Source organism: Macaca thibetana, chromosome 3, assembly GCF_024542745.1.
Source record: "Macaca thibetana thibetana isolate TM-01 chromosome 3, ASM2454274v1, whole genome shotgun sequence".
In the NCBI taxonomy this organism is placed as follows: domain Eukaryota; kingdom Metazoa; phylum Chordata; class Mammalia; order Primates; family Cercopithecidae; genus Macaca; species Macaca thibetana.
The window spans coordinates 145974965-146001688 of record NC_065580.1 but is presented as its reverse complement, the minus strand read 5'-3'; the positions used below and the strand labels follow the sequence as shown (position 1 = coordinate 146001688).

Genomic DNA, 26724 nt, shown 5'->3' with positions numbered 1-26724 from the left:
CTTCAAAGCAGCCCCACTTGAAATTGCAGCTGGAATGTTGTGAGGTGGTAAACACGTTTGGAAATGTGAATGAGCCGGGTGTGGTGGCTCATGCCTGTAATCCCAGCACTTTGGGAGGCCGAGGTAGGAGGATTGCTTGAGCCCAGGAGTTTGAGACCAGCCTGGGCAACACAGAGACACCCCATCTCTAACAAAAAGAAAAGTAGCTGGGCATGGTGGCACGTGCCCGTAGGCCCAGCTACTCAGGAGGCTGAGGCAGGAGGATAACTTGAGTGCAAGAGTTCAGGCTACAGTGAGCTACGATTGCACCACTGCACTCTAGCCTGGGTGACAGAGTGAGACCCCTGTCTCTAAAAAACAAACAACAACAAAACCAAAAACAACAAAAAGAGAAAGGAAAGGAAAGAATAAAATTTGCAAATAGGTAAGCCGTCTTTGAAACAGAAGCACAAAGAAGAGGGACTTCTCCTACCAAGAGCTGAGGCTCAGCAGGAAGCCCTGGTCATAAATGGAGCCAGGTGCCCTGCAGGAAGGGACGGCAGAACAATGGCATGGGACAGAGAGCTGAGAGGAGGTGCAGGCACATATGGGAGCTCGATATTTAATAGATGCAAGAGTCAGTTTAGTGCAGTGGTTAAGACAAGGACTCTGGAGCCAGATCACCTGGTTTTGAATCCCAGCACCACCATTCCTTAGCTGTGTGACCTTGGGCAGGTTCCTTAACCTCTCTGTGCTTCCATCTTGCTCCCACCTGTATGTGAGGATAAGGGGAGTAATGATCATATATGCCACAAGGTGGTTGTGAGAATTAAACGAGCAACTATGTGTAAAACACTGTATTAGTTTCTAGGGCTGCCATAACAGAATGACAAATTTGGCCTTAACAACAGTGATCTAGTGTCTCATGCTTCTGGAGACCAGAAGTCCAAGCTCAAGATGTGGGCAGGGCTGGTTCCCCCTGAGGGCTGTGTGTGGGGATCTGACCTGGCCTCTCCTTGACTTGTAGGTGCCGTGTTGCCTTCCTGCTGTGCTTTCGTCTGACTCTTCACTCTGCATGGACACCGTGTTCTCCATGTGTGTGTCCAAGTCTCCTCTTTTTATAAGGAGACCAATCATATTGAGTTAGGGCCAACCCTACTCCAGTAGGACCTCATTTTTTTCTGAGACAGGGTCTTGCTGCCAGTCTGTGGCGCTCTGCGATGGCAGCCCAGGCAGACATGTCAGAGAGTATTTCATTAGTTGGTTGTGGGAAAATACTTTCTTAAACAAAACCCACGAAGCACAAACCATAAAGCAAAAAAGAGGTTATATCAGATGAAAGATGTCTACTTAATTAAGGACATCATGGAAAAGTTAACAGGTTACTGTGTGTAAGAAAACAGTTGCAATATCTAAACCTGACAAGCAACTGGTATCTAAAACACACAAGGAATTTCTGCAAATCAGTGGGAAAGAAGGTACCAACACTTCTATCAAGATGGGCACAGGATATGAACAGGAAGTTTACAGAAGAGGAAGCACAACCAGAGAAGAAGCCCTTGAAGAGCAGCTCAGAGCTTAGAGATCAGGGAGATGTAAATGCAAACAAAACCACAGTTCAAAGCCGCAGCCCCAAAGTGTCAGGCAATGTGGTGACATGGGTAGATCTAGGGTATGTGGACTCCGTGAAGAAAAAGAAGAAACAGCGTGAAATCTTCAACAGGATACCATTTTTTGGTTAAATGCACATAGCTTATGATTCTAAGTTTTAAGAGAAAACATACAAACGAAAGGGGAGACCTCAAATATCTTATAGCAATTGCCCACGGACTGAGAGGGCGCTGGGAAGACAGGAATAAATGTATAGATAAAACAAGAACAGATCACAGAACGTCATGAACTGAGGGCTCTGTATTTGCATCTGAGGTTTAAAGAAAAGATGCTGAATAGGATGTCCCACAAAACACAAGTGTTGCCAAATGCAGGGTCTGTGGCCCTGTCGGGAACAGCGGGGTTTGCTGCACCGTGGCCCCAGCAGGACCCAATCTGAGTGTCGTGGCCACCTGTGAGCTGAGCGGGTGGCTGAGTGCAGGGATATGGGTCTGCGGGCTGTGTTCCCGGACCTTGCCCTGCCTCTACCTCTCCCACCCTAACTCCTGCACTTACCGCTGGTGGGAAGGAGCCTTCACTGGTCCTCGGTTGGGTGGGGGTGCTGAGGGGTCCCAGGAGGAGGGTGGGGGAAAGTGGGTGGGGCCTCTGGTTCCCTGGAGCCCTCCTGGCTTGGGGAAAGTGAACACAGCTCAAGTCCATGTTTTAAGAGAAACTGGGGGTGTCTGTGCAGGGGCGGGGCATCTAGGCTTTCCCATACAGCCCTTTGCCCGGAGAGAGGCTGCGAGTGTGAGCGCTATGCGGTACCCAGGAGGGTTTTGCTTTCCATCTGACCTGCCACGCCCTGGGCTCTGCTCTGGGAGGGACCTAGTGCCTGCTGCCACCCCTTGGGTTCACAGGCCCAGGCTCTGCCTCCTGCCAGGAAGGGGGAAGATGATGGAAAGCTGGGGCCGGGAGAGCATCTGGAATGGACCAGGGTGACAGTCAGTGACAAGACCCATCAGACAAGACCCATCACCCAGTGTGACTGTTCTTTCCTACAGGGCTGGGTGGGACTTGACCAGCTGGCCTGATATTAGTGTGGTCTGAGCAAGTGACTGACCAATAGGTTGTGCCCAACACATTTATTTGCACACCAAATATTAGCTTGCTTTTAAAATGGCACTTGGTTAGTTGGGGGGTAGTGGTTCGGGCGGATGGTCCCATCTCCTTGGGAGGCTGAGGCGGGAGGATTGCTTGAGCCCAGAAGGTCAAGGCTGCAGTGAGCTGTGATGGCACCACTGCACTCCAGCCTGGGTGGCAGAGTGAGACTCGGTCTTTAAAAAAAAAAAAAAAAAAAAAAAAAGGCACTTGGTCCGGCACAGTGGCTCATGCCTGTAATCCCAGAACTTTGGGAGGCCCAAGTGGGCAGATCACGAGGTCAGGAGTTCGAGACCAGCCTGGCCAACATGGTGAAACCCCGTCTCTACTGAAAAGACAAAATTAGCTGGGCATGGCAGCGTGCGCCTGTCATCCCAGCTACTCGGGAGGCTGAGGCAAGAGAATCACTTGAACCTGGGAGGCGGAGGTTGCAGTGAGCCGAGATTGTGCCGTTATACTCCAGCCTGGTCGACAGGGTGAGACTCTGTCTCAAAAAATAAATAAATACATAAATAAAAGGCACTTGGGTGGTTGGGTTTAGATTTTAAAATAAACAAGAAAACCCCAAATGTTCCTTGTTGTTTAAATTACCCGGGATGAGCACTTGGCTGTTTTTATTGGACGGGGAATAAAGGGCCCGAGGCGCTTCACCCCATTTGCACTTTTTTCTCCCAAAAATACATGAGGTTGGGATTCATGGGTGGCTTTTGGCCTCAAGGGTCGGATCTTGTCCTGAATGTGTCTTTGAAAACGTCGATGCCGCGGGCAGGACTGGGAACCACACCTTAGAGCTGGGTGTGGAGGGAAAACGCTGGGCTCTGAAGTTATAGCTGTCATCAGGGAGGGAGGCAGACGGACTCTCAGCCAAGGTGGCACGTGGCGCTGGGGTCTGGTGGCCAGTGAGGAGCCGCTGTGCGATGGCTGCCACAGCAGAACCGGGTAGAGCGTGCTCCTGGGACCACAGCCTGAGGAGGCCAGGCCTGCCTAGCTCAGATGAGCCCTGCCGGCTGGCAGGACGCGGCCCCAGAGAGACCCTGGGCTACGTCACTGTTTCCCAGCTGGTCCCCCGGTCCCCTGGATCAGTGAGGACAAAGTGAGCCAGGCAGGCCTGGGGGGGCACAGGTAGTGGCTGCGTTTGGCCAGAGGTGGAAGCGTGACCCTGGGCAGGTGGAAAGGGAAGGAAGGCCCTCCATCTGTGGTTGATGGAGATCTCTGACCTCTCCAGGCCCTGAGAGTCTGTCCGGAGAGACCTCGTTTTGCCAGTGAGAGCCAGGGGGGCTGCCTCCAGCACAAGGGGCCAGGACCTGTGGTGAGGACCCACTACACCAGACAGGGCCTGTACCTGCAGCCAAAAGGGGCCGAGACCCACCCAGTGTGTTCTGCGTGCAGGGCTGGGCCTGGGTGGGTCTTGTCAGTGGTGAGAACACAGCCCCTGCCTGGGCTCTGCTTCAGCCTCAGCTGCTTGCTTGCTTCCTCTCTCTTTTTCTCTTTCTTTCTTTCTTTCTTTCTTTCTTTCTTTCTTTCTTTCTTTCTTTCTTTCTTTCTTTCTTTCTTTCTTTCTTTCTTTCTTTCTTTCTCTTTCTTTCTCTCTCTTTCTTTCTTTTTCTTTCTCTTCCTTTCTTTTTCTTTCTTTTTTCTTTCTCTCTCCTTTTTCTCTTCCTCTTTCTGCCTTTCTCTCTTCCTTTTTGTTTCTCTCTTCCTTTTTCTCTCTCCCTTTCCCTCCCTCCCTCCCTCTCCCTCTTTCTCTTTCTCTCTCTTCTTTTCTCTCATTGTCTCACTCTCTCTTTTGCCTCTCTCTCTCTCTCCTTCTTTCTTTTTGTTTTTAGAGACAGGGTCTCACTCTGTTGCCCAGGCTGGAGTGCAGTGGCACAATCTCAGCTCCCTGCAGCCTCAGCCTCCTGGGCTCACGTGATCCTCCTGCCTCAGCCTCCTGAGTAGCTGGAATCACAGGTGCATGCTACCATGCCCAGCTACATTTTTTACTTTTTTTTTTCTTTTCTTCTTCTTCTTTTTTTTTTTCTGAGATGGAGTCTCACTCTGTCGCCCATGCTGGAGTGCAGTGGCGTGATCTCAGCTCACTGTAACCTTCACCTCCCAGGTTCAAGTGATTCTCCTGCCTCAGCCTCCCAGGTAGCTGGGGTTACAGACACCCACCACCATACCCCACTGATTTTTGTATTTTTAGTAGAGACGGGGTTTCACCATGTTGGTCAGGCTGGTCTTGAACTCCTGACCTCAAGTGATCCACCTGTCTCAGCCTCCCAAAGTGCTGGGATTACAGGCATGAGCCACCACGCCCAACCAATTTTTTTTACTTTTTACAGAGACGGGGTCTTGTTATGTTGCCCAGGCTGGTCTCAAACTTCTGGGCCCAGTGATCCTTTCACCTCCTTGCGGTGCCCGGCCTCCCAAAGTGCTGGGATGACAGGCATGAGCCAGCCACCACATCCAGCCCGCATCAGCTTCCTAAGCCTCAGCTTCCTTGTCTGTGAAGTGGGGCAGCACCAGGGCCTGTGGCGGCGAAGTTCAGAGGAGAGGATGTAAATGGGGCATTCCCTTGGGCGGAAGGCATTCAACCCAGCCTTTTGTTGGAAGACCTGGGTCTTCGCCGGGTTCCACCGTCTTGGAGCTGATGCGGCAGGTTGAATTTGTCGTTCTGCACATCCTGTCATATATGCTGCTGAGTGTTCTGTGTGCAGATAGTCCTGAGTGGCTGAGGTTGGGCAGATGTAGCTGGACTATGGACAGAGGCTTCCTGTGAGTCTGCAGAAGTGCCCAGCCCTGCATTGGCCTGTCCTGGTCGGGCACGGGGGGTGCAGAGTCTGCAGGCGTCTGCTGTCTGGGCCTGGCTCCCCTCCTCTCTGTGGGCCCCACACCTCCCGCCCGCCATGCTGACCTGAACCTCACAGCCTGGTTCCCTGGGTGGTGGATGAGTCCTTGGGTGTCTCCCACCCGCTTAGTGGCAGCCCTGCTTGTCCCTGTGGGGACCTCACGGCACTGCACCCGCTTGGCTCCACAGGCCTCCCTGTCCTGGGGCTGGGAGAGGTCTCTGCAGGCTGTGGAGGGGCTTCCGGAAACATTCTCAGATGAGCATTCCTGTGCGAGTCCCAACCTGAGCTTGTCTTGGCTCGGGAGGCCCGGGGCAGCTGGGGGAGGAAGGAAGTGGCGTTTCTGGGAGATGATGGTGTTTTCCAGGCCGGCCTTGGTACACCATGTAGGTCGGTGGGCCCTCGTAGTGGGAGCTGGACCTGTTTCTGCAGGTATTGGAGCGAATTCACAGAGCAGAACGACGGGCTGAGTTACTCACGTTCAACCCCGCGTGTGTGATTTCAGGGGGCTGAGCTTGGCGTGCTATCTCCTTGCCTTTTGAAGGCGAGTTTGGCTGTGAACAGAGCTGCTGGTTCCGATCCCGTACGCTTCCTCAGGCATTGTGGGCTTGGAGTCTGTGCCACACGCAGAAAAGCACATGTTCATGTTTTAAAGGCTACATTTTGCCTCTTTTGGTTACTTTAAAAATGTTAAGAGCCTTAAGTCTGCCTTTAAGAGTGCATGTAGTGTCTTCCCCAATGATGAACGGCCTCATTTTTAAAATTATACAGATTTACAATTTAATTATAGAAAATTAGCAAATACAAGTCAGTACAAGTAATCCAAAAAAAAGAAAAAAGAAGAAAAAAACACATTAAAATGACCCAACCCCACCCCCTCTCTACCCCACAGTTGCTATTAGCCTTACAATGCATAGCCTCTAGGTTATTTACTTTATGGTTGTGTTTTTAAATTGTGCAGTTTCATCAACACCCTATTTTCACTGGCAACACCATGAACACCTTTATTCCTTGTTACATGTATCTACAGCACCATCTTTAATGACCACATGGTGTTAGGTTGCTGAGAAGGACTGTGATTTGTTTACTAAAACCTCTATTGCTGATAGTGCTTCAGTGAATAATACTGCAATATTTTTACATCTTTTCATAGTCATCCAGTTGTTTCTTCAAGTTCCTAAATGTGGAATTGATGGTCCCAAGGGTGGCTGCTTCAACAGCTTTTGATATTTGTTGCAGTGCCCTTAAAGAGACAGTGCCATCCTTCCATTTATCCTTCCAGCCATCTGTGTTTTCATTCACTTTTCCCTCCTTCCTCTCCTCTATTAGCCACCCATCCATCATCTTTCAGTCCACCTACTGTCCATCCATCCATCCATCCATCCATCCATCCATCCATCTATCCATCCATCCATCCGTTCATCTGCTCACCCACCTGTTCATCCACCCACATGTCCATCCATCCATCATCCATCCATCCATCTACTCACCCACCTGTTCATCTACCCACCTGTCCATGCATCCATCCATCCACCCACTCACCCACCTGTTCATCTACCCACCTGTCCATCCATCCATCCATTCATCCATCATCCATCCGTCCGTCCGTCCGTCCGTCCGTCCATCCATCCATCCATCCATCCATCCATCCATCCGTTCATCCACCACCTGTCCAACTATCCATTCATCTACTCACCCACCTGTTCCTCCACCCACCTGTCCATCCATCCATCCATCCATCCATCCATTCATCTGCTCATCCACCTGTCCATCCATGTGTCCATTCATCCACCCACCCAACCAACCATCCATATTGTGCTGAGGACCTTCTGAGTCAGACCTGGGCTCGGCACTGCAGCCTGCAGTGAACATGTGGTCTCTATCTCAGAGCTCAGTCAGCTGTGGGAGTCGGGGAGTCAGCCGTGGGAGGCGGAAGCCATCCACAGAGTAAGAAGTACAGGAACTGAGGTGTTGCAGGAGGGGGAGGCATCAGCACTGGGAGTGGTGTGGGTGGGGGCTTTCAAAAGATTTGTGATCTCTGAGCCACAGGCCAGGTGGGACTGGAACCCAAGACGGGCCGTTTCCTGGAAACCATCCTGACTGAGCACTGCCGGCCAGCCACGACCCAAACAGCAGGGGCTCCTTACTGGGCTCCTACTCAAAGAGATCTGGTGGTGTCTGTCCCAGATGCTCAAGTCCTCAGCCCCCGGCTTAGAGACCAGTCCAGGGCACGGATGGAGACAGAGACAGAGACTGAGAGAGGGAGGGAGAGGGACAGAGAGAGGGAGGGGTGGGTGAGAGGGAGGCATGTGCTCTGCTTGGAGGAGGACTCTGCACCTAGGGAAGCCAGACAGTGGAGGAGCGTTGATGATACGGGCTTCAGCCTGACTTCACCTCTTCCTGGCTTCTTGACCTTGGGTGAAGTTACTTTGTGTCTTGTTTCCTTATCTGGAAACTGGACAGAACAGCAGTGCTGACCTCATAGGGGCGGGTGAGGATGGAGCAAGAGACAGACCAGGGGCTCTGCCCTCGGCCCCCGCAGGAAGGGCTGGCTGGAATGTCTTCGTGTTTTTCTTTCTCTTACCAGGCCTGAGTGCTGGGGGGCTTTCTGTGTCCCCAGAACCCAGCACAGCCCCTGATGCAGACGTGATAAGCTGTGTTTGTTGATGGGGTTGGTGGGGGCACCCCCATGTGAGACAATTTAAAATCGGAGCCAGCAGCTTCACTTAACCTTCCAGAGTGACTGCTGGATTAGAAGAGAAAACTGTTTTTCTTTTTACAGACAGAGGAGGCCAGGGCCTTTTAATTCCATTAAGTGCTGAGAGAGAGGAAGCCATGGGGGTTTTGTGTGAAAGGGGCAGACGGTGGAAAAGCAGGGTGAAGCCGTGCAGCGGGCGGCGTGGGCAGAGCTGACCGCAGCTCGGGGCTGTTGCCTGGAGATGTCTGTGTTCAGGCCTTTGTCGGAGATGAGCTGGCGACATTCGGGCATTAAAGTTTCTTCTGAAGAAAAATGGGGCTCCCAGACCTTTTTGGTAAATGAGGCTGGGCTCTCTGGGCTCTGCTGATCACAGAGCTGGGGACTAGGCCTTCTCTGCAGGCGCACACCTGGGGAGGTGAGGGACACCTGTGTGGCCAACAGAGCAACCCCTCGAGGCTCATTTAAGAGGCGCTCCAGGAGGGGCTGCTCTGGACGGGGCCACGCCCAGGCACCTGGGTGTGTGGAAAGTCGACTTTCATTGATACCAAGGACTGAACAGCCCCGTCTGGAGATCGAAACCTCCCAGGAAAGGTTTCAGCCAACCCCTGCCTTTGTTCAGGCTCCGGTGGACGCACGTGAGTGGAATGTGAGCCTCGAATCATCGGGGTGCAGCCTCCCTCTTCGTGGGGAGTTCTGTGGTGTCCATCGTGGCCCAGCGGGTGATGGCAGGAACCAGAAGCACTGAAAATGTCCATCTGGGCAGGAACGGGTGAAGGAATGAGGGTGTTCGTATAGAGAATGCCAGGTAGGGCGGTACAGCGGCTCACCCCTGTAATCCCAGCACTTTGGGAGGCTGAGGTAGGAGGATCGCTTGAGGTCAGGAATTGGAGACCAGCCTGGGCAACATAGCAAGATCCATCTATTAAAAAATAAAAAATAAGCAGGTGTAGCGGCACGTGCCTGTACAGTCCCAGCTACTCGGGGGGCTGAGGTGAGAGGACACCTTGAGCCCCGGAGTTTGAGGCTGCAGTGAACTGTGGCAGCACCCCTATACTCCAGCCTGGGCAGCAGAATGAGACCCCGTCTCTTCAAAGAAAAGAATGCTAGGCAGCCGTAAAAGGAGCAAAGAAGCTTCCAGATTTGTGTTTTCACCCAGGTGCATTTCAGAAAATATGTGTCAGGAGGGAGAATAGAATTGCGAAAGGGTATCTTTATGTCAGTGACATGCAGTGATGCAGACACCCCTGGAAATGCACGCTTTTCACGGGTGCACACGTGTGATCACGGATGCCCACGTGCGAAGTGGTGACACAGAGCAAGCATGTTGGAGGCGGCACTTGGCCTCCACACCCGGGCCCCAGCTGTGATGCCGGACAGCTTCCCAGGAGAGAGCGGTGGAGGCAGTGTGGTCCTGAGCCGGGTGGTGGGGGGTACACAGAGTCCGTTTGATTACTTATGGCCTTTAATGGAATATTTCACCATTATAAGTTGAAATATTTTTTTTTTTTAAAAAGAGGGGGGAATTGTAAAATGATTTCTTAAAGATCTGTTCATTCTGAGAACCCATTCTTTGTGGTTTTGAAGAAATGCAGTTTAGAGCACAGTGCCAGGACGGCTCCTGCAGATGTGCACCAGGGAGGCTGTGGCCAGGAAACGTCCCCACCAGGGCCAGGTGCCTGAGACTGGGGCTGGGGCAGCATAGCCAAGCCCCACCACCCAGGTGGGCAGACGGTGGAGGCCCCCAGCTCTCCCCGAGCCCTGCCACCCACTGACCCCTCCCCAGGTGGGAGGACAGTGGAGGCCCCCCCAGCCCTGCCACCCACTGACCCCTCCCCAAGTGGGAGGACAGTGGAGACCTCCCCAAGCCCTGCCTACAGCCCTGCCATACACTGACCCCTCCCCAGGTGGGAAGACAGTGGAGACCCCCCCCAAGCCCTGCCTACAGCCCTGCCATACACTGACCCCTCCCCAGGTGGGAGGACAGTGGAGACCCCCCCCCGCAGCCCTCCCTACAGCCCTGCCACCCACTGACCCCTTCCCAGGTGGGAGGACAGTGGAGACCCCTCTCCAGCCCTCCCTACAGCCCTGCCACCCACTGACCCCTCCTGCAGTTCTGCCCCCCTCTCGGAGGAAACAGGAAACTGAGTTGCCCGGGAAGTTGGGAACAAGGACTCAAAAAAGAAGCATTTCTTAAATAAAGAGAAAACAACCACTATTTTAAGAATGCCTTATTCATGGGCCCTGGAACCGGGAGGGTCAGGGCTGTCTGGATCTTTGATTTTATATTTGTTTCCTGGGTGGTTCAGCCCCCATCCCCATGAGTCAGGGTGCACCTGTGGGCCGGCAAAGGTTTCCAAGAATCTCCTTTTTAAGTCATCAGGGTGGGCAGGAGGCTGCCCTCGGAGCCTCCCCATGGGTGCACTCGCTGCCTGGGTCTCTGGTTTCTCTGCATCACATTGTGGGCTAAGTGCTCGTTGAGGGGTCCAGTCTCCGAAGGTGGTTATTGCATCTATTAATAAGAGTGGGACGCTGGCACCATGTTCTGGGGCAGGTGCCCCTCTACCTTCCTGGCTGACAGGTGCTTCCCCACTTTTCCCGGGCACCTCTGCCAGCTCCCCCATGCCCCTTGGGTCCTGTTTGCATGGTCCATTTCACATCCAGATTTGGAACACTGGACAGTCAGGCTGCCTGGTTGGCACAGCCCCAAGACTCGGCCTCACCAGCTTCGAGTTTGCGTGTCACGAAAGGTCTGTGTTTTCCACAGAGAGGCTCCGAACCTCCCTTCTGTGTCAAGGGTCCCAGGATTCTACTTGGACTGAAAGTGTTCTCCCTGAAAGGAAAAAAATGCAGATTGCTGGTTGTATTCTAGTAGCATTGTATTTACTGGCGGGAGAATGTTCACAATCTATTGTTACTTTTGTTTTTCTAAATGGAGTTCAAAATGCACGTATGGTGTGACCCCATTTCTGTAAAAACCAAAACAGCAAACTGCGTCTGTGCATAGAACAGAAATGGGGCTGGGAGGCTGTATGCCCGGGGCTTGCAGTGCCATCTCCGGCCCTTGGGTCATGAAGGATTTCAGTTTTCTTCTTTGAACTCTCATGGATTTTCTCATTTTCCCTGATGACTGTGAAGTGATTTTTGTGAAGTGAGGGGAGGAAGGGTTTAAATGTCCCCATGCTGCCTGCAGCCCTAATTTATCGTGTTTTGCTTTTCAGTGACATATTCGATGCTATGTTCCCTGTCACTCACATCGCTGGGGAGACCGTTATACAGCAAGGTACGTTCCGCCTGCTCCTCCGAGCCAAGGCCCGGAGGGGAAAAATGGACTATGCACTTAAAAAGAAAAATAGTATAAGGCCAGGTGTGATGGCCCACGCCTGTAATCCCAGCACTTTGGGAGGCTAAGGCAGACGGATCACCTGAGGTCAGGGGTTCGAGGCCAGCCTGACCAACATGTTGAAAACCTGTCTCTACTAAAAATAAAAATTAGCTAGGCATAGTGGCGGGCGCCTGTAATCCCAGCTACTCCAGAGGCTGAGGCAGGAGAGTCCCTTGAACCTGGGAGGCGGAGGTTACAGTGAGCTGAGTTTGCGCCATTGAACTCCAGCCTGGGTGATAGAGTAATACTCTGTCTCAAATTTTACAAGCATATATATATATACTTATACATACATACACACATATATAATATGCACATATGTGTACATATATGCATGTATATGTGCACACATGCATGTGTACATGTATATATACACATATATGTATGTATAAAATAGATACATGTATGTATAAACTAAGTAAATATAAAATAAAATATATACATGTATGTATAAAACTAAAGTAATATACTAGAATTATACACACACACACACACACACGTATAAAACTCTCATTGTAAGGCTGGGTGCAGTGGCTCACGCCTGTAATCCCAGCACTTTGGGAGGCCAAGGCAGGTGGATCACCTGAGGTCAGGAGTTCGAGACCAGCCTGGCCAACGTGGTGAAACCCCATCTCTACTAAAACTACAAAAAAATTAGCTGGGCGTGGTGGCGCACCTGTAATCCCAGCTACTCCAGAGGCTGAGCAGGAGAATCGCTTGAACCTGGGAGGCGGAGGTTGCAGTGAGCCGAGATTGTGCCATTGCACTCCAGCCTGACTCCATCTCAAAAAAAAAAACACAACAAAAAACAAACAAAAACACCTCTCATTGTTTACAGAAAGTTCACTAATGAAACTTTATAACAGGCTTTTTAATGAGTTATCTCAATGTTTCCATAATCTTGTCATTAAAAAAGAATTGATGGCACCCAGGATGTTGCCTGAGGAGGGTCTATGCAACAGTGTTGCAATAGTTGTTTGCAAGAGGAACTGTAACTTCTATGTCTTGATGTACTTTGTATCTGTTGACTTTCTTCTTTTGTTACAGGGAATGAAGGAGACAACTTCTATGTCATTGATCAAGGGGAAGTGGATGTGAGTATCACTCTCTTTGGAAAATAGTGCGTCTTTGCGTGTCCTGTGTGAAGACTTGCCCCTCTGTGCAGCACCAGGCTCCCAACAAACACTGCGCTGAGTGCCGTATTTCTAGGGTTTTAATCCAGAAATGTAATTGCTGTGTCTTAGAAGAGAATATGGGAATATCAGAAGTGCAGAGGGAAACGAGGGTGATGCTGGTAGGTGGTGGCAGCAGCCACAGGTCTTCCAGGGCCGCTGTCTTCTGCTTACCCCCGGGCTGGGACTGCTGGGTGCTGGCCAGGGTGGTTCTGTTTGACCCAGCACCATCTCCAGATCTGAGGCCGGTGAATACACCAGGCTCACCCACCACGTGGGATGTTAATATCTCAAAGTGGGTGGGAGAGTGGTGTGCTTACAGACCCCATAGGACCGACGACGTCATGGTCAAACAGCGGCGGCCTTTTCCACCTGTGTTTGGCTCCCCACTCAGAACCTCCAAGCCGTGAGTCGGGTCTCACTGTGTCATCTTCCCACGCTTGTCTCAAGAGCAGAGGGACCCATCCTTTTATGAGATGCTCCCACTGTTTTGGAAGGAGAAGCGTCTCCTCCTCTGGAGACCCTGTCTCGTGCCCCATGGCCAGGCCGGGATGCCGGCATCACCCCTGGCTTAACAGCTCGGTCTTGCCCAGAGCCTCTGGCTCCCATCTCGTTCGCTGTCTGGTTTAGAGCCCGGGTGCTCTGGTGTGAAGCTTTGAGGTCCCCTCATCCCCCGCTGGGCTCCCCCCCTCCATGGCAGCCTGACCTTGCCAGTGCGGAGCGGATGGCGCAGCCTCTGGGAAAGCACCCCTAGGAGTTGGTTTCCCTTTGAATCAGGCCCGAGCCCCTGACGTAGTCACCGGGAAGGACCTCAGTGACACCATCCTCCCTCGGTTCCTGGAATCTGCCTGCACTGGCAGCCCCAGGGCCTTGGTGTGTGTCCCCCGCTCTGCTGGGAACCCCGTTAGCTCCTGCTTCTCCTTCTGCTGTCTGCTAAATGTCAGTTCCCAGTGGGCGTCAGCAGACATGTCCCACGCCTCCCTCGAAGGACCCTCTGCTGCTCATGGTGATGACCTGTCCTGAGACCGTCTCTTTACGGCCTTTCTGCACACGGCCTGGATGCCCCCACAGTGCAGGATGCTTTGAGGGTCTGTGACACCCGAGATGGTCACTGCTTCCCAGGCTGGCTGAGTCATCTCTGGGTCTGGGATGCCTGGCTGCCCTTCTCCTTGCCCACCTGCCCTGGGAGGCGGCCTCCGTGCTCTGCTGTGCAGGCAATGCCATCCCCCGCTGCCCGGCACGAGCTATTTTGGGGTTTGTCCTCCGGTGGCTGTGCCTCTGTCCAGGCCACGCTATTCCGGGGAGGGCATTTTCTCATTTGTTTCCGTGGCAGCCGCAGTCTGTCCCCCATCGCGCCGTGTTTCTGGGAACCTGAGCAGGCCCGCTGTGTTCCGGAGCTGATAGCACAGGAAATGACTCAGGGGTCCCACCTCCCCGCGAGGGGCGCCTCAGGCCCGGCCCGCACAGGCGGGAAAAGAGCCGGTTTCTCTTCTCCCTGGTGTGCTCTGTCCTGAGCCGGAACCCACGGGCTGGGCCCCTAGACCGGGCCTCTGGGGCAGACCTTTTTGTCAGGGAGTGGGGTGCTCCTATCTCCCCCAAAGACGGAAACTGAGGCAGGTGCCAAAGGTCCCGGGGACTGCCTGGCCACAGAGGAAGTGTGGAGGGGGAAGGCTGGAGGGCGGCACTGGCGGGTCAACCCTGGACTCGGCTGCCAGGCCACAGAGTCATCTCCTGCTGGCTTTGCTTTGAGTTTAAAAAAAGCCCAGCCCAGGAAATAGAGAAGACAGAGGAGGATGCGGCCAGCATCCCAGCCGGGCATCGTCCTGGGGCCTGGGCTCATCCCAGGAGGTGGCCCCGTTGTGCCCGGCATCCAGACACCAGGGCCTGATGGGGGGCTGCAGGGAATGGGGCTGAGCCCCCAGCAGACGGGGCAGGCCTGATCCCAGAGAGACCCTGGCAACCTAGGCCTGCTCAGTGGTCAGCAGTGCTGAGGGCAGAGCCGCCTCTGCAGGAGGTGTGGGATGGGCGGGTTCCTGACTGTACCCACCGCTTTCCCCAGCCCCAAATCTCATGCTACTCACAGGCCCTCTTCCAGTTCACACTCCGGGTCCTGGTGTCACCGTGTCACCTCCCCTGCCCTCTCCACTCTGGGTCCTGGTGTCTTCTTCTCCCCTGCCCTCTCCACTCTGGGTCCCATTGTCACCTCCTCCCCCATCCCCTCCACTCTGGGTCCCGGTGTCACCTCCTCCCCCATCCCCTCCACTCTGGGTTCCGGTGTCACCTCCTCCCCCATCCCCTCCACTCTGGGTCCCGGTGTCACCTCCTCCCCCATCCCGTCCACTCTGGGTCCCGGTGTCACCTCCTCCCCCATCCCGTCCACTCTGGGTCCCGGTGTCACCTCCTCCCCCATCCCCTCCACTCTGGGTCCCGGTGTCACCTCCTCCCCCATCCCCTCCACTCTGGGTCCCGGTGTCACCTCCTCCCCCATCCCCTCCACTCTGGGTCCCGGTGTCACCTCCTCCCCCATCCCCTCCACTCTGGGTCCTGGTGTCACCTCTTCCCTCATCCCCTCCACTCTGGGTCCCGGTGTCACCTCTTCCCTCATCCCCTCCACTCTGGGTCCCAGTGTCACCTCCTCCCCCATCCCCTCCACTCTGGGTCCCGGTGTCACTTCCTCCCCCATTCCCTTCACTCTGGGTCCTGGTGTCTTCTTCTCCCCCATCCCCTCCACTCTGGGTCCTGGTGTCACCTTCTCCCTCATCCCCTCCACTCTGGGTCCTAGTGTCACCTCCTCCCCCATCCCCTCCACTCTGGGTCCTGGTGTCACCTTCTCCCCTGCCCTCTCCACTCTGGGTCCCGGTGTCACCTCCTCCCTCATCCCCTCCACTCTGGGTCCTGGTGTCACCTTCTCCCCTGCCCTCTCCACTCTGGGTCCTGGTGTCACCTTCTCCCCTGCCCTCTCCACTCTGGGTCCTGGTGTCACCTCCTCCCTCATCCCCTCCACTCTGGGTCCTGGTGTCACCTTCTCCCCTGCCCTCTCCACTCTGGGTCCCGGTGTCACCTCCTCCCCCATCCCCTCCACTCTGGGTCCCGGTGTCACCTCCTCCGCCTTCCCCTCCACTCTGGGTCCTGGTGTCACCTTCTCCCTCATCCCCTCCACTCTGGGTCCTAGTGTCACCTCTTCCCCCATCCCCTCCACTCTGGGTCCCGGTGTCACCTCCTCCCCCTTCCCCTCCACTCTGGGTCCTGGTGTCACCTCCTCCCCTGCCCTCTCCACTCTGGGTCCTGGTGTCACCTCCTCCCCCATCCCCTCCACTCTGGGTCCTGGTGTCACCTCCTCCCTCATCCCCTCCACTCTGGGTCCTGGTTTCACCTTCTTCCCTGCCCTCTCCACTCTGGGTCCTGGTGTCACCTTCTCCCCTGCCCTCTCCACTCTGGGTCCTGGTGTCACCTCCTCCCCCACCCTCTCTACTCTGGGTCCCGGTGTCACCTCCTCCCTCATCCCCTCCACTCTGGGTCCTGGTGTCACCTTCTTCCCTGCCCTCTCCACTCTGGGTCCTGGTGTCACCTCCTCCCCCACCCTCTCTACTCTGGGTCCCGGTGTCACCTCCTCCCTCATCCCCTCCACTCTGGGTCCTGGTGTCACCTTCTCCCCTGCCCTCTCCACTCTGGGTCCTGGTGTTACCTCCTCCTCCATCCCTCTCTACTCTGGGTCCTGGAGTCATCATGTCACCTCCTCCCCTGCCATCTCCTTCCTGGATGTTTATTGAGTGCCTGCTTTATGCCTGGCACTTGTGATGGGGAGGACCTGGTGCCTGCTCTGGTGTGGGGGAGGTTGTGGCTTAATGGGGGAGAGGGACCAAGAACAGGAAATTAGCCAATGAATGTCCTGACCGTGGTTCTGCCCCTCCTGTCCCCTCTGCTCTCATTCCTGCTCTGCCTCACGAACTCCTACGCATCCCACAAGACCCCGCCAGGCCCAGCTCATCTATCTGCGGCTGGGCTTCGATAGATACTGACCTTGACAGATGACCAGGGACCAGGCCTCCCCGCAGTGGGCCTGGGAGCCCCATAGGTCCCCACGGAGGCCTTTCCTCCCCTGTGGAATGCCTCTCCCTCTTCTGTGTCTCCCGATGTCATTCACATCTCCAATTAAATTCCAAAGACATCTTCAAGGTGCCAGTTTGCATCAGCAGAGCTTGGGGTTGAGGCCACCCACAGGAATTCTGTTTTCCACATTCTTTACTTCTCCTAAATGAACAGATGTGGAAGAGACAAACCCTTTACCCAGAATTCCCTCATGGAGGCTGAAACCCACATGGGGCGCCGAGGGTGTGTTCCCGCCTAACTTGTTGTGTCTCAAGGAGGGTAGTGGACGGGTCAGGACCGCGTGGACTCGGGACTCAGAGGACCCAGGCTGTGTTCTTTGCTGGCCGTGACCTTTGCCCAGGCCCTTGTGTGGCTGAGCCATGCCATTTCCATATTACTCAGAAAAACGAACAGAGCTTACCGCTGCCGGGGAGACTGAGATAACCCTCCTGAGGTTCTGCTCTTGGCACCTGCTGTAGGGTGATGGGGCCTCTGTCCCCGCGGCTCCTGTGCCCCTTCGTTCAGGAACCCATTGGCCGCCTGGCAGCTTCCCTACCCCATCTCATGTCCCCAACACACGCACCACAAGAGCCTTGTTGGCCCCGCAGAGGAAACGCCCACCACCCATGCCCCAGGCTTGTCCTAATCCTCAGTATGCGTGGCCACCCTCCTGCCCCCGCATCAGGCCCCAGCCGGCAGCGTGCTGAGGACTTCCTGGGAGAGGCGAGGGTGTGAGGGGCTGGGGGCTGGGACTGCCAGAGGGATTAGGTCCCCGTCTTTCTGCTGTTGGCCTCCAGGCTCCTGGGAGCCCCACCTGGGCCAGGACCTCAGCAAAGGGGCTGGGAGGTGTTGCTGTCCCGGCCGACCTGGCACTCGGCGTCTTGGCGGGACCTCCTCCTCCTCCTTGCACCCACCTCTCCACCTCTGAACTCAGTGAGGCATCTCCCTTCCCTGCGTCCTTCCAGCAGGACAGACCCCCCTCCCGGCTCCCCCTGCCACCGTCTGTAACTCGTACATGTAACTCGTACATGACAGGGCAGTGGGAGAGGCCGGTCCTGGAGCCACTTCAAAGCAGCGACCGTTTCCTCCAGCCCTGAGCTCACAGCATCCCCTCCCAGCCCCAGCCCCGGCCCTGGCCCGGTTAGCGTGGGGTCGGGGCTGAAGCCTGAATGGAGGGGAGATGGTTTTCTCTCAGACGCGAGGCGTCGTGGCGTCCTGGCTGGCTTCTTTCCAGGCTCAGGGACGTTGGGAGGCGATTTTGAGAAAGGAAAGAGTGAGGTCACCCTGGTGTAACTGGAGTTCCCCAAATATATTATCCTGGCAAATCCCTCTCCTTCCCCCTCCCCGCCACCGCCCGTCCCTGCCCCTTCCCCAGCCCTGGGTCAGGCACAGAGTCAGCTTTAAGGCCCCTGCTGGACCCGGCGCGCCAGAGCCAGGATGTCTGAGCCCCATGGGTGGATGCCCACTTCCTGGCTACAGGCTAATGTGGGACGGCCGGGCCCCCCGCGGGAAACGACTGTGACTTGTGGGGACCATACCCTGAGTCCCGGGCGGCTGTGCACGAACACCAAGCACCTCTGTCAATCTCAGATTTTCCAGCCAGGGCAGAGGTGGGCGGCAGGGAGTGCCCGGCGGGGCTGGGTGGGGCCAGGCACAGGAGCTGCCTGCGGGGGCCCCCTGTGATGTGGGAGGCCCTTCGCCTGCAGGGTAAACCCGCAGGGCCCGTGTGGGTGAAGCCCACATTTAAGGAAATCAAAGGATGCTCAGTCAGGAATCTGGAATAAAAAAGTGGCATGTCGGGTAGCCCGGGTGAGTTATGGGCATATGTATTATAATAATTACTGTTATTACAGCCCCCAGGGGAACAGCCGCATGGCAGCTCCAGGCAGCCCTGTCCAGCTGCTGTGTGAACCCTGGGTGCTGTGTTTTGTTTGCTGGTTTCTCTCAGTTGCCTCCCTGGGGCGATGAAATGGATATACCCCGGGTTCGGGGCTGCAGGACTAGGGCTACCCGGGGTCCGAGTGGGTTCCTGAGGCTAGCGGGACCCTGGTTTTATTCCGGGTGGCGGGAAGGGATGGCCGGTTGCCATGGGCATGTCACTGCGCCCGGCCAAGTGCCCGAGGCCCAGCAGGAAGCCGTCCTCTGAAGGACCCGGCCCTGACCCTTTAAGCCAGCAGGGCTTGGAGGTGGACGTCACCCGCTTCTGCAGGGTGGACACTGCCCTCTGACCAGCGGCGCCTCAGGGGGACGGCCAGGTGACCAACTGCCAAGAGCACCAGGTTCGGTTTAAATTATGGTTTTCCAGAGACTCCAAAAGTGCCTGCTGCTATCTGTGTGTTGCCAAGAGCTATAATCCATTTTTCTAAGTATAAAAATATCTTCCAATGTATTTTATTCATGGAACATAGCATTTCTGCTTAAAAGGACACTCAGCTGCTGACTTCACGAGCCCGGGAACGTAGCTCCCTTCCAAGCCCTGTTTGGGGCTCGAGTCTTCCCCGAATTGTTTTCGGGCCCCTGTTGTTCCAGGACTCCCTCCTTCTGCTCCCCATCCCTGGCATCACGTCGACCCCGCTGACGTTGGCCATCCCAGGCTTCCCTCGGTTTCACACAACACGTCTGGGGGAGGAGCTGTTTCTGGGGGGCCAGGTTGCACTGCCAGGCAGCTGGGTGTACCCTGGAGCAGGGTACCTCGGCTTGGTGATCCCAGAGCAGGGCGCCTCAGCTTTGCGATCTGATCGGATGTTATTCAGGGTGTGTCTTGTGTTCTGTGTTTTTACACTTCTTTTTTTATTTTTTTGAGATGGAGTCTAGCTCTGTCACCCAGGCTGGAGTGCAGTGGCGCGATCATAGCTCGTTGCAGCCTTGAACTCCTGGGCTCAAGCAATCCTCCCAAGAAGCCGGGGCTACAGCTGTGCACCACCACGTCCAGCTAATTTAAAAGTTTTTTTGTAGAGGTGGGGTCTTGCTATGTTGCCCAGGCTGGTCTCAGACTCCTGGCTTCAAGCAATCCTTCTGGCTGGGCTTCCCAAAGTGTGTGATGACAGGTGTGAGCCACCACCCTCGGCCCTACTTTAATTGTAGTAAAAGATGCACATTGATCATTCTAACCATTTTGCAGTTCGGTGGCATTAAGCATATTCATGTTATTTTATTTATTTATATTTTGAGACGGAGTCTCGCTCTGTCGCCCAGGCTGGAGTGCAGTGGTGCGATCTCAGCTCACTGCAAGCTCCGCCTCCCGGGTTTACGCCATTCTCCTGCCTCAGCCTCCCGAGTAGCTGGGACTACAGGCGCCCGCCACCTCGCCTGGCTAGTTTTTTGTATTTTTTAGTAGAGACGGGGTTTCACCGTGTTAGCCAGGATGGTCTCGATCTCCTGACCTCGTGATCCGCCCGTCTCGGCCTCCCAAAGTGCTGGGATTACAGGCTTGAGCCACCGCGCCCGGCCTCATGTTATTTTATAACCGTCACCACTGTCCATTTCCAGAATGTTCTTGTCTTCTTAAAATGAGGGTCTGTCCACATTACACACTCCCTGCCCGTGCACCTGCCCCAGCCCCTGGCACCCCCACCCCACCATCTACTTCTAAACACAGGGTGAGCGAGTGAAGGTGGGCGGGGGCAGGGCAGAGCCGGGTGTGAGCTCAGCGCTCAGCCAGAGAAGCTGCAGTGATGGTGGAGTGTAAATGCTGCCCCGCAGGGGCATCGTTTCTTCTTTTAAAATAAAAGAAGGCGTGTGCCGTGGCTCACGCCTGTAATCCCAGCACTTTGGGAGGCCGAGGCCGGTGGATCCCCTGAGGTCAGGAGTTTGAGATCAGCCTGGCCAACATGGAGAAACCCCGTCTCTCCTAAAAATGCAAAATTAGCCGGGCGTGGTGGGGCAGGTGTCTGTAATCCAGGAGGCCGAGGCAGGAGAATTGCTTGAACCTGGGAGGCGGAGGTTGCGGTGAGCCGAGATCGCACCATTGCACTGCAGCCTCAGTAACAAGGGCGAAACTCTGTCTCAAAAAGAAAAAAAAAAGGGAAGAGAAAACAAAAAAAACTGAGACACAACAACAAGAAGTAGCCCCTATGCGTACCAGCGGGGGTGGGGCCCGCACTGTGCCGGGAGCGGTGACAGTGACCAGTGTCCTGAGAAGGATGGCCCCTTTGTCCTCCGGGCGGCCGAGCACAGTGTGGCCCTGGCCGTCTGTGGGACCCGCACAATGGTTTCCTCTGAGGCTGCAGACGGAGCTCTTGGAGGCCATGGGCTTCTCCGGGCCTCACGGGCAGTGTGTCCAGGCCCAGCTTCCTCGGGTCCTGCCTGCGGCCACAGCAGCCATGGATCCCCCTTTGGGGCAGAACCCCAGAAAGGTGGGAGGTGCGGCCGTCCCGGGCTGGCTCTGTGCAGACTCACCCTTCTCTGCTCCCAGGGCCCCCGTGCTCTTTGCCAAGGGAGGGGAGTGTCCTGCCACTTGCCTGAGCAGCCATTCGAGAGGGGCCCCTGAAGGGGCAAGAGGCTCACTCACCTCCTTGGGCATAAGATGTCACCCGCCTCCCTGGCTCTCCCGTGTCAAGCAAACTCCTGCTGACCTCAGGTTCACATCTTCTGAGTCCACACTGCTCTCATGGCTCAGCAGGAGGCCCCTGCATGGGAACAGAAGTGTGGAGGGCGCTGGAGGGCGGGGCCCCTGTTGGAACGGTGTTTAGTGTGGAGGGTGCTGGAGGGTGATGGTGTTTGGTGTGGAGGGTGCTGGAGGGTGATGGTGTTTGGTGCGGAGGGTGCTGGAGGGTGATGGTGTTCCATGTGGAGGGTGCTGGAGGGTGGTGGTGTTTGGTGCGGAGGGTGCTGGAGGGTGATGGTGTTTGGTGCGGAGGGTGCTGGAGGGTGATGGTGTTTTGTGCGGAGGGTGCTGGAGGGTGATGGTGTTTAGAGGGTGCTGGAGGGTGATGGTGTTTGGTGCGGAGGGTGCTGGAGGGTGGTGGTGTTTGGTGCGGAGGGTACTGGAGGGTGATGGTGTTTGGTGCGGAGGGTGCTGGAGGGTGATGGTGTTTGGTGCGGAGGTTGCTGGAGGGTGATGGTGTTTGGTTTGCAGGGTACTGGAGGGTGATGGTGTTTGGCGTGCAGGGTACTGGAGGGTGATGGTGTTTGGCGTGGAGGGTACTGGAGGGTGATGGTGTTTGGTGCGGAGGGTGCTGGAGGGTGGTGGTGTTTGGTGTGGAGGGTGCTGGAGGGTGATGGTGTTTAGAGGGTGCTGGAGGGTGATGGTGTTTAGTGCGGAGGGTACTGGAGAGTGATGGTGTTTGGTGTGGAGGGTGCTGGAGGGAGGTGCCCCGTTGGAACGGTGTTTGGTGCGGAGGGTGATGGAGGGAGGGCGATGATGTTTGGTGCAGAGGGTACTGGAGGGTGACGGCGTTCGGTGCAGAATGCCTGCTGACGCTGAGCCAGCGGCGAGTGCCACCCCAGGCGTGCATGTCAGTATGGGGATGCTCCTGGCTGCACAATGTGCTGTGCACCCTGGAGTCCGTCTGCCGCAGCACGGACAGACACTGTGAGACCCACGGGGTGAGCTCCGGATCCCTCTGGGGAAGAGTCCCCTGGGAGTTTGTGGAGCCCCCCCCCCCCCATCTGAGCGATATGAAACTCACCGGGCTGCACACGAGGTGGGCACGTTCCTATTTGCAAGTTCTGCCTCCATAAACTGGTTTTTACAAAAACTTAGGCAACGTGGGAGTGTCCGCCATAAGGTGGGAGGCCAGACTGTGCCCAGAGGCCATCCCAGGCCCTTCCCCAGCTCCGGGTCCCCTTTGAGAAGCAAGAGGCAGAGGTTCTGGAGGGCGTTCTCTGAGGTCCCCTTGCCCCTAAAATGCTGGTGTTGCTGCCCCCTCCACGTATCCCTGCACGCCCAGGTGGGCGCTCCCTGGCTCCGTGGATGAACGGCTGTCTTCTGATTCCTGGAGGGGATCACTGGGGGGAAGCTGGTGCTTCTTCTGCCCTGTATTCCTGCTCTAGCCTCCCTCCAGGAGCTGGGGAGCCTGGCGGGCCAGGTGGAGGTGATCGCCACATCCCCGCCAGGTGGAGTCTGCCTTTGCTCAGTGGTCGTCCCTGTGCCCACGAATGTTCGTGGTTGACCAGTTCTCCCCAGCGCTTGCTTGCACCTAATTGTGGAGTTACACCTGCGTGGCCTTTTCTTTCAGAGAGAAGACTCTGTGCCTCAGTTATTATCCAAATAATGAGTCATTGATTTCAGTAAGAATTGATTCCATGATTCATCGCAATCCATTCTTTCCCGATATGCAACCAGTGGGAACTGCTTTGCCAATGGGAACTATTCTTTAAGCTCATTGACACACAGGGGGGATAAAGCACGTATTGTGTCAATTTATAGTAACTGAATCTGCATAATCACTGCATAATAAACAATCTGCACTATTCTTGCACGGACCCGACTGTGATGGTCAATGCATAGTAGGCGCCCTGTGTTGGGGCGGCGGCCCACGCGGGCTGAAAGGGAATCTTGTCTGGGCTCCTTCCCAGGCGCAGCTCGGCTTTGGTGCCCAGCCATAGGGCACCCATTCAGACTCCAGCCCGAGGAGCTCAGGCCCTGCCCGTAGGGAGGGAGACCCTGGCAGGAGAGGTCTGCACTTGAGGCCGCCCAGCTCCGTCAGGACCCCGTGGTGTGTGCCGATGGAGGGGGGACAGAGGAATGGCCTGGGGTGGAGAGGAAGCAGATGGGGCCCCAGAACAGAGCCCCGTGGGGATCACAGGCTCCTCATGGTGCAGCTAGGGAAACTGAGGCCCAGACAGGCTAAGTGAGAAGCTGATGAATTGAATCAGACACTGCCTGGGAGGCAGGCTGGGGACCGGGTGCTTCTGCCTCTGGTGTGGTTGTCTCATCGGCACTGGCGGCTCGGGGCCTTCCTGCCGTGGGGGTCTGATGCTGTCCCACTGCGGCTCCCAGCACTGCTGGGGTTGGGGTGGGCACTGGGGTCCACAGGCCCATTGCTGGGGAATGCAGGGTTCTGCCCACAAGCAAAAGGATTTGTGCCCCGCCCTGCAGGAACCCCTTTCTGGAGAGAGCTAAGGGGGGCCTTGCTGCCCGGGGTGCAGAGGAGCTTACCCTGCCTGGCCCTTGTGACACTTCTCTCTCTCGCTCCCCAAAGGTGTACGTGAACGGAGAGTGGGTGACCAACATCAGCGAGGGAGGCAGCTTCGGGGAGCTGGCGCTCATCTACGGCACCCCCAGGGCCGCGACCGTGAGAGCCAAGACGGATCTCAAGCTCTGGGGGATCGACCGGGACAGCTACCGCCGCATCCTCATGGTGAGTTGGTGCCTGAGCACAGAGAGGGCCAACACCTACCTCAGCCAGGCGTCCCTGGGAACCCTGGCTCTATTCAAGGTGGGGACGCACCTGGAGAAAAGTCGCTTTCCAGCCTCCCTGACAGATCTGGCCTGTGAGAGGAGTGGAAAGGGGTGGAGGGATTCTGGAAGCTTCTTAGAAGATAGGCAGGTGGCCGGGGAGGCCCCTTCACTGTCCTCCCCTTTCTCCTTCCCACTGTCTGGACTGTGGTCGTGATGGCTGGCGCTCCAGCTGCCATATTGGGCCAGGAGGTGACTTGGAGTGTGAAACCCACTCGCCATGGTGGCAGAGCAAAGAGGTGTGAGGCGTGGCTGCCTGCTGACACGGTGGCTGCTCACCCCGAGGCTTCCTGTGTGTGGGGACTGACGCTTGGGCTTTTAGCTTTTTTTTTTTTTGTATATGCAGCCAAATGTACTCTGAGCCGTGTACCCTGTACGGTGTGTGCTGTGTGCACACGCGTGTGTATGCCTGTGCTTGCCGTAGGCGGTAGGGGCCTATGGGCCAGTTTAGCTGCCACAGCTGGTGTTTGCAGGGGCTCCTGGAGGTGAGCGCTTGGGGAGCCGGGGGAGGACCCTTTCCAGGGAGAGAACCGTCTACGCCCTCCCTGCACACACGCCACCTGCCAGGCCCTGTTCTGGGTGCAGGTGCATGGGGATCACAGGCAGGGCACCTGGAGTCTTGTCCTGGTGGAGGTGGCCATGAGCACCCAGCCCCAGAGGACAATGCCTGCGCAGAAGGACCACGCTGAGAAGCAGGTGGAGGCAGACAGAGTGGTGGGCGGGGCTGCTGTTCCGTGGAGGGGCCTCAGAGACCCCCTGATAAGGCGGCATTGAGCAGAGCCTTGGGGCAGGACTCCCGAGTGCCAGAAGCAGCTCAGGACTGCTAGCGTTGAGGGACAGCAGCACAGGCCTGGTCCGGGGCTGCGGAGCTGTGTGGATGAGGAGGCCTTCTCGAATGGGGCAGTGAGGTGTTGTCCAGAGAGGGCGGGGAGGGCTCCAGGCTGGGGACCTGCAGCCTCTGCAGGAATCATGCTGTCAGAGTGCACGGGAGCCATGGTGGGAGCTTGAGAGCAGCAGTGACCAGAGCTGACATGGGCCCAGTTCCCTGGGCCAGCTTGGGGCCATCCAGTGAGGGTAGCCTGTGAGGCCATTTGTCCTGGGAAGCTCTGGGCCTGCCACAGTGGTCTTGGGGTCCCCTGATGGTCTGCAGTACCCTTGTAGTTTGGGGTCCCCTTGTGGTTTGGGGGTCTCCTCATGGTCTAGGGGATCCCCTCATAATTTGGGGTCCCCTCATGGTCTTGGGGTCCCCTCATGGTCTGGGGGAGTCCCCTCATGATCTGGGGGTCCCCTTATGGTTTGGGGTCCCCTTTTCATCTAGGGGGTCTCCTCATGGTCTGGGGGATCCCCTCATAGTTTGGGGTCCCCTCATGGTCTTGGGATCCCCCATGGTCTTGGGGTTCCTTCATAGTTTGGGGGGGTCCCCTTATGGCCTCAGGTCTCGTCCTCAGCTCCTTCTGTCCCATCGCTGGGCAGAGGCCTCCAGGGGCCAGCACCTGTGGTTTGGGCGGCCGCACCCCTCCACTCGGTCCTTACCCAGCCATGACTGCCGGGCCGGGGTCCCCTGAGCTGGTCGGGGGTGACGCAGCAGAACCTGGTGGCAGTGGGCTTATTGCCGAGGCAGCCCCGGACAGCGTCTGCTCCGAGCCCTCTCCTTCGGGGCCTGGGGTCCCGGGGTCCAGCCCGGCCGAGGAGGGGGTGAGCCAGGTGGGTGTTGCTGGGGTCCTCGGCCTCTCCTCCATCCCCTCCCTGGGATGGTTCCCTCCACTCCGTGCCCGAGGCCTGCCTGGGCCGGTGTGATTCCTAAGGAGGGAGCCGCAGTTCCAGGACGCCCAAGGGGAGGCCTGGGGAGAGTCCCGTGGGATGGTTTAGGACAGAGCCCCGTGAGCTGGGAGAGCAAGTGCAGCCCCGGGTTTCCCTCTCAGGAGTGTGGCCTCTGATTGGGGAACGAGGATTTGATGGTCATGGGCCGAGACCATGTCCTGCTGGTGCCGGCCTGTCCCGGCCCACGGCGATGCCGGCTCTTGTGTTTTGTGGATGGCGTGTTTGCACAGTTTTTGGGACCGCTGTTTCATCAGGCTCTGCCCCTCATGAGCTCATCATTCATGCATCTATGGGACATTGCTTGGGTGCCCGCCCTGGGCCTGGGGCTCCCGCACTGCTGGGGATACCTCAGTACACAGAGCAGGTGAGATGCAGCCTCCTCAGAGGAGTCCCACGTTCTCTCTTCTGTCTGAACCCGCTCACTCCTCTGCCTTTACCGGGAGGCCTCTGTTGCCGCCTGGGAGGGGTCCCCTGAGACCCTCCCTCCGAGAGGGGCTGGAGTGGTTTTGGGGCAGGAAGAGGGCACAGCGGTTCCCGTCTCCTCTGGGCGCACCTGGCCCGGCGTTGCATAAGCCGTTTCCTCGCCATCCTTGACGCCCTGTCGC

General features: G+C 56.4%; 1 protein-coding gene across 3 annotated transcripts in view; it reads left to right on the top strand.

Moving 5' to 3' along the window:
- Positions 1-26724, top strand: part of PRKAR1B (protein kinase cAMP-dependent type I regulatory subunit beta) — a 329737-nt gene that overhangs the window by 256288 nt on the left and 46725 nt on the right. For all 3 annotated transcript variants that reach the window (XM_050784250.1, XM_050784249.1, XM_050784247.1), the window contains 3 exons: positions 11472-11533; positions 12683-12729; positions 24042-24200. In XM_050784250.1, the coding sequence (XP_050640207.1) occupies positions 11472-11533; positions 12683-12729; positions 24042-24200 (268 nt within the window). The remainder of the gene's footprint in view (positions 1-11471; positions 11534-12682; positions 12730-24041; positions 24201-26724) is intronic.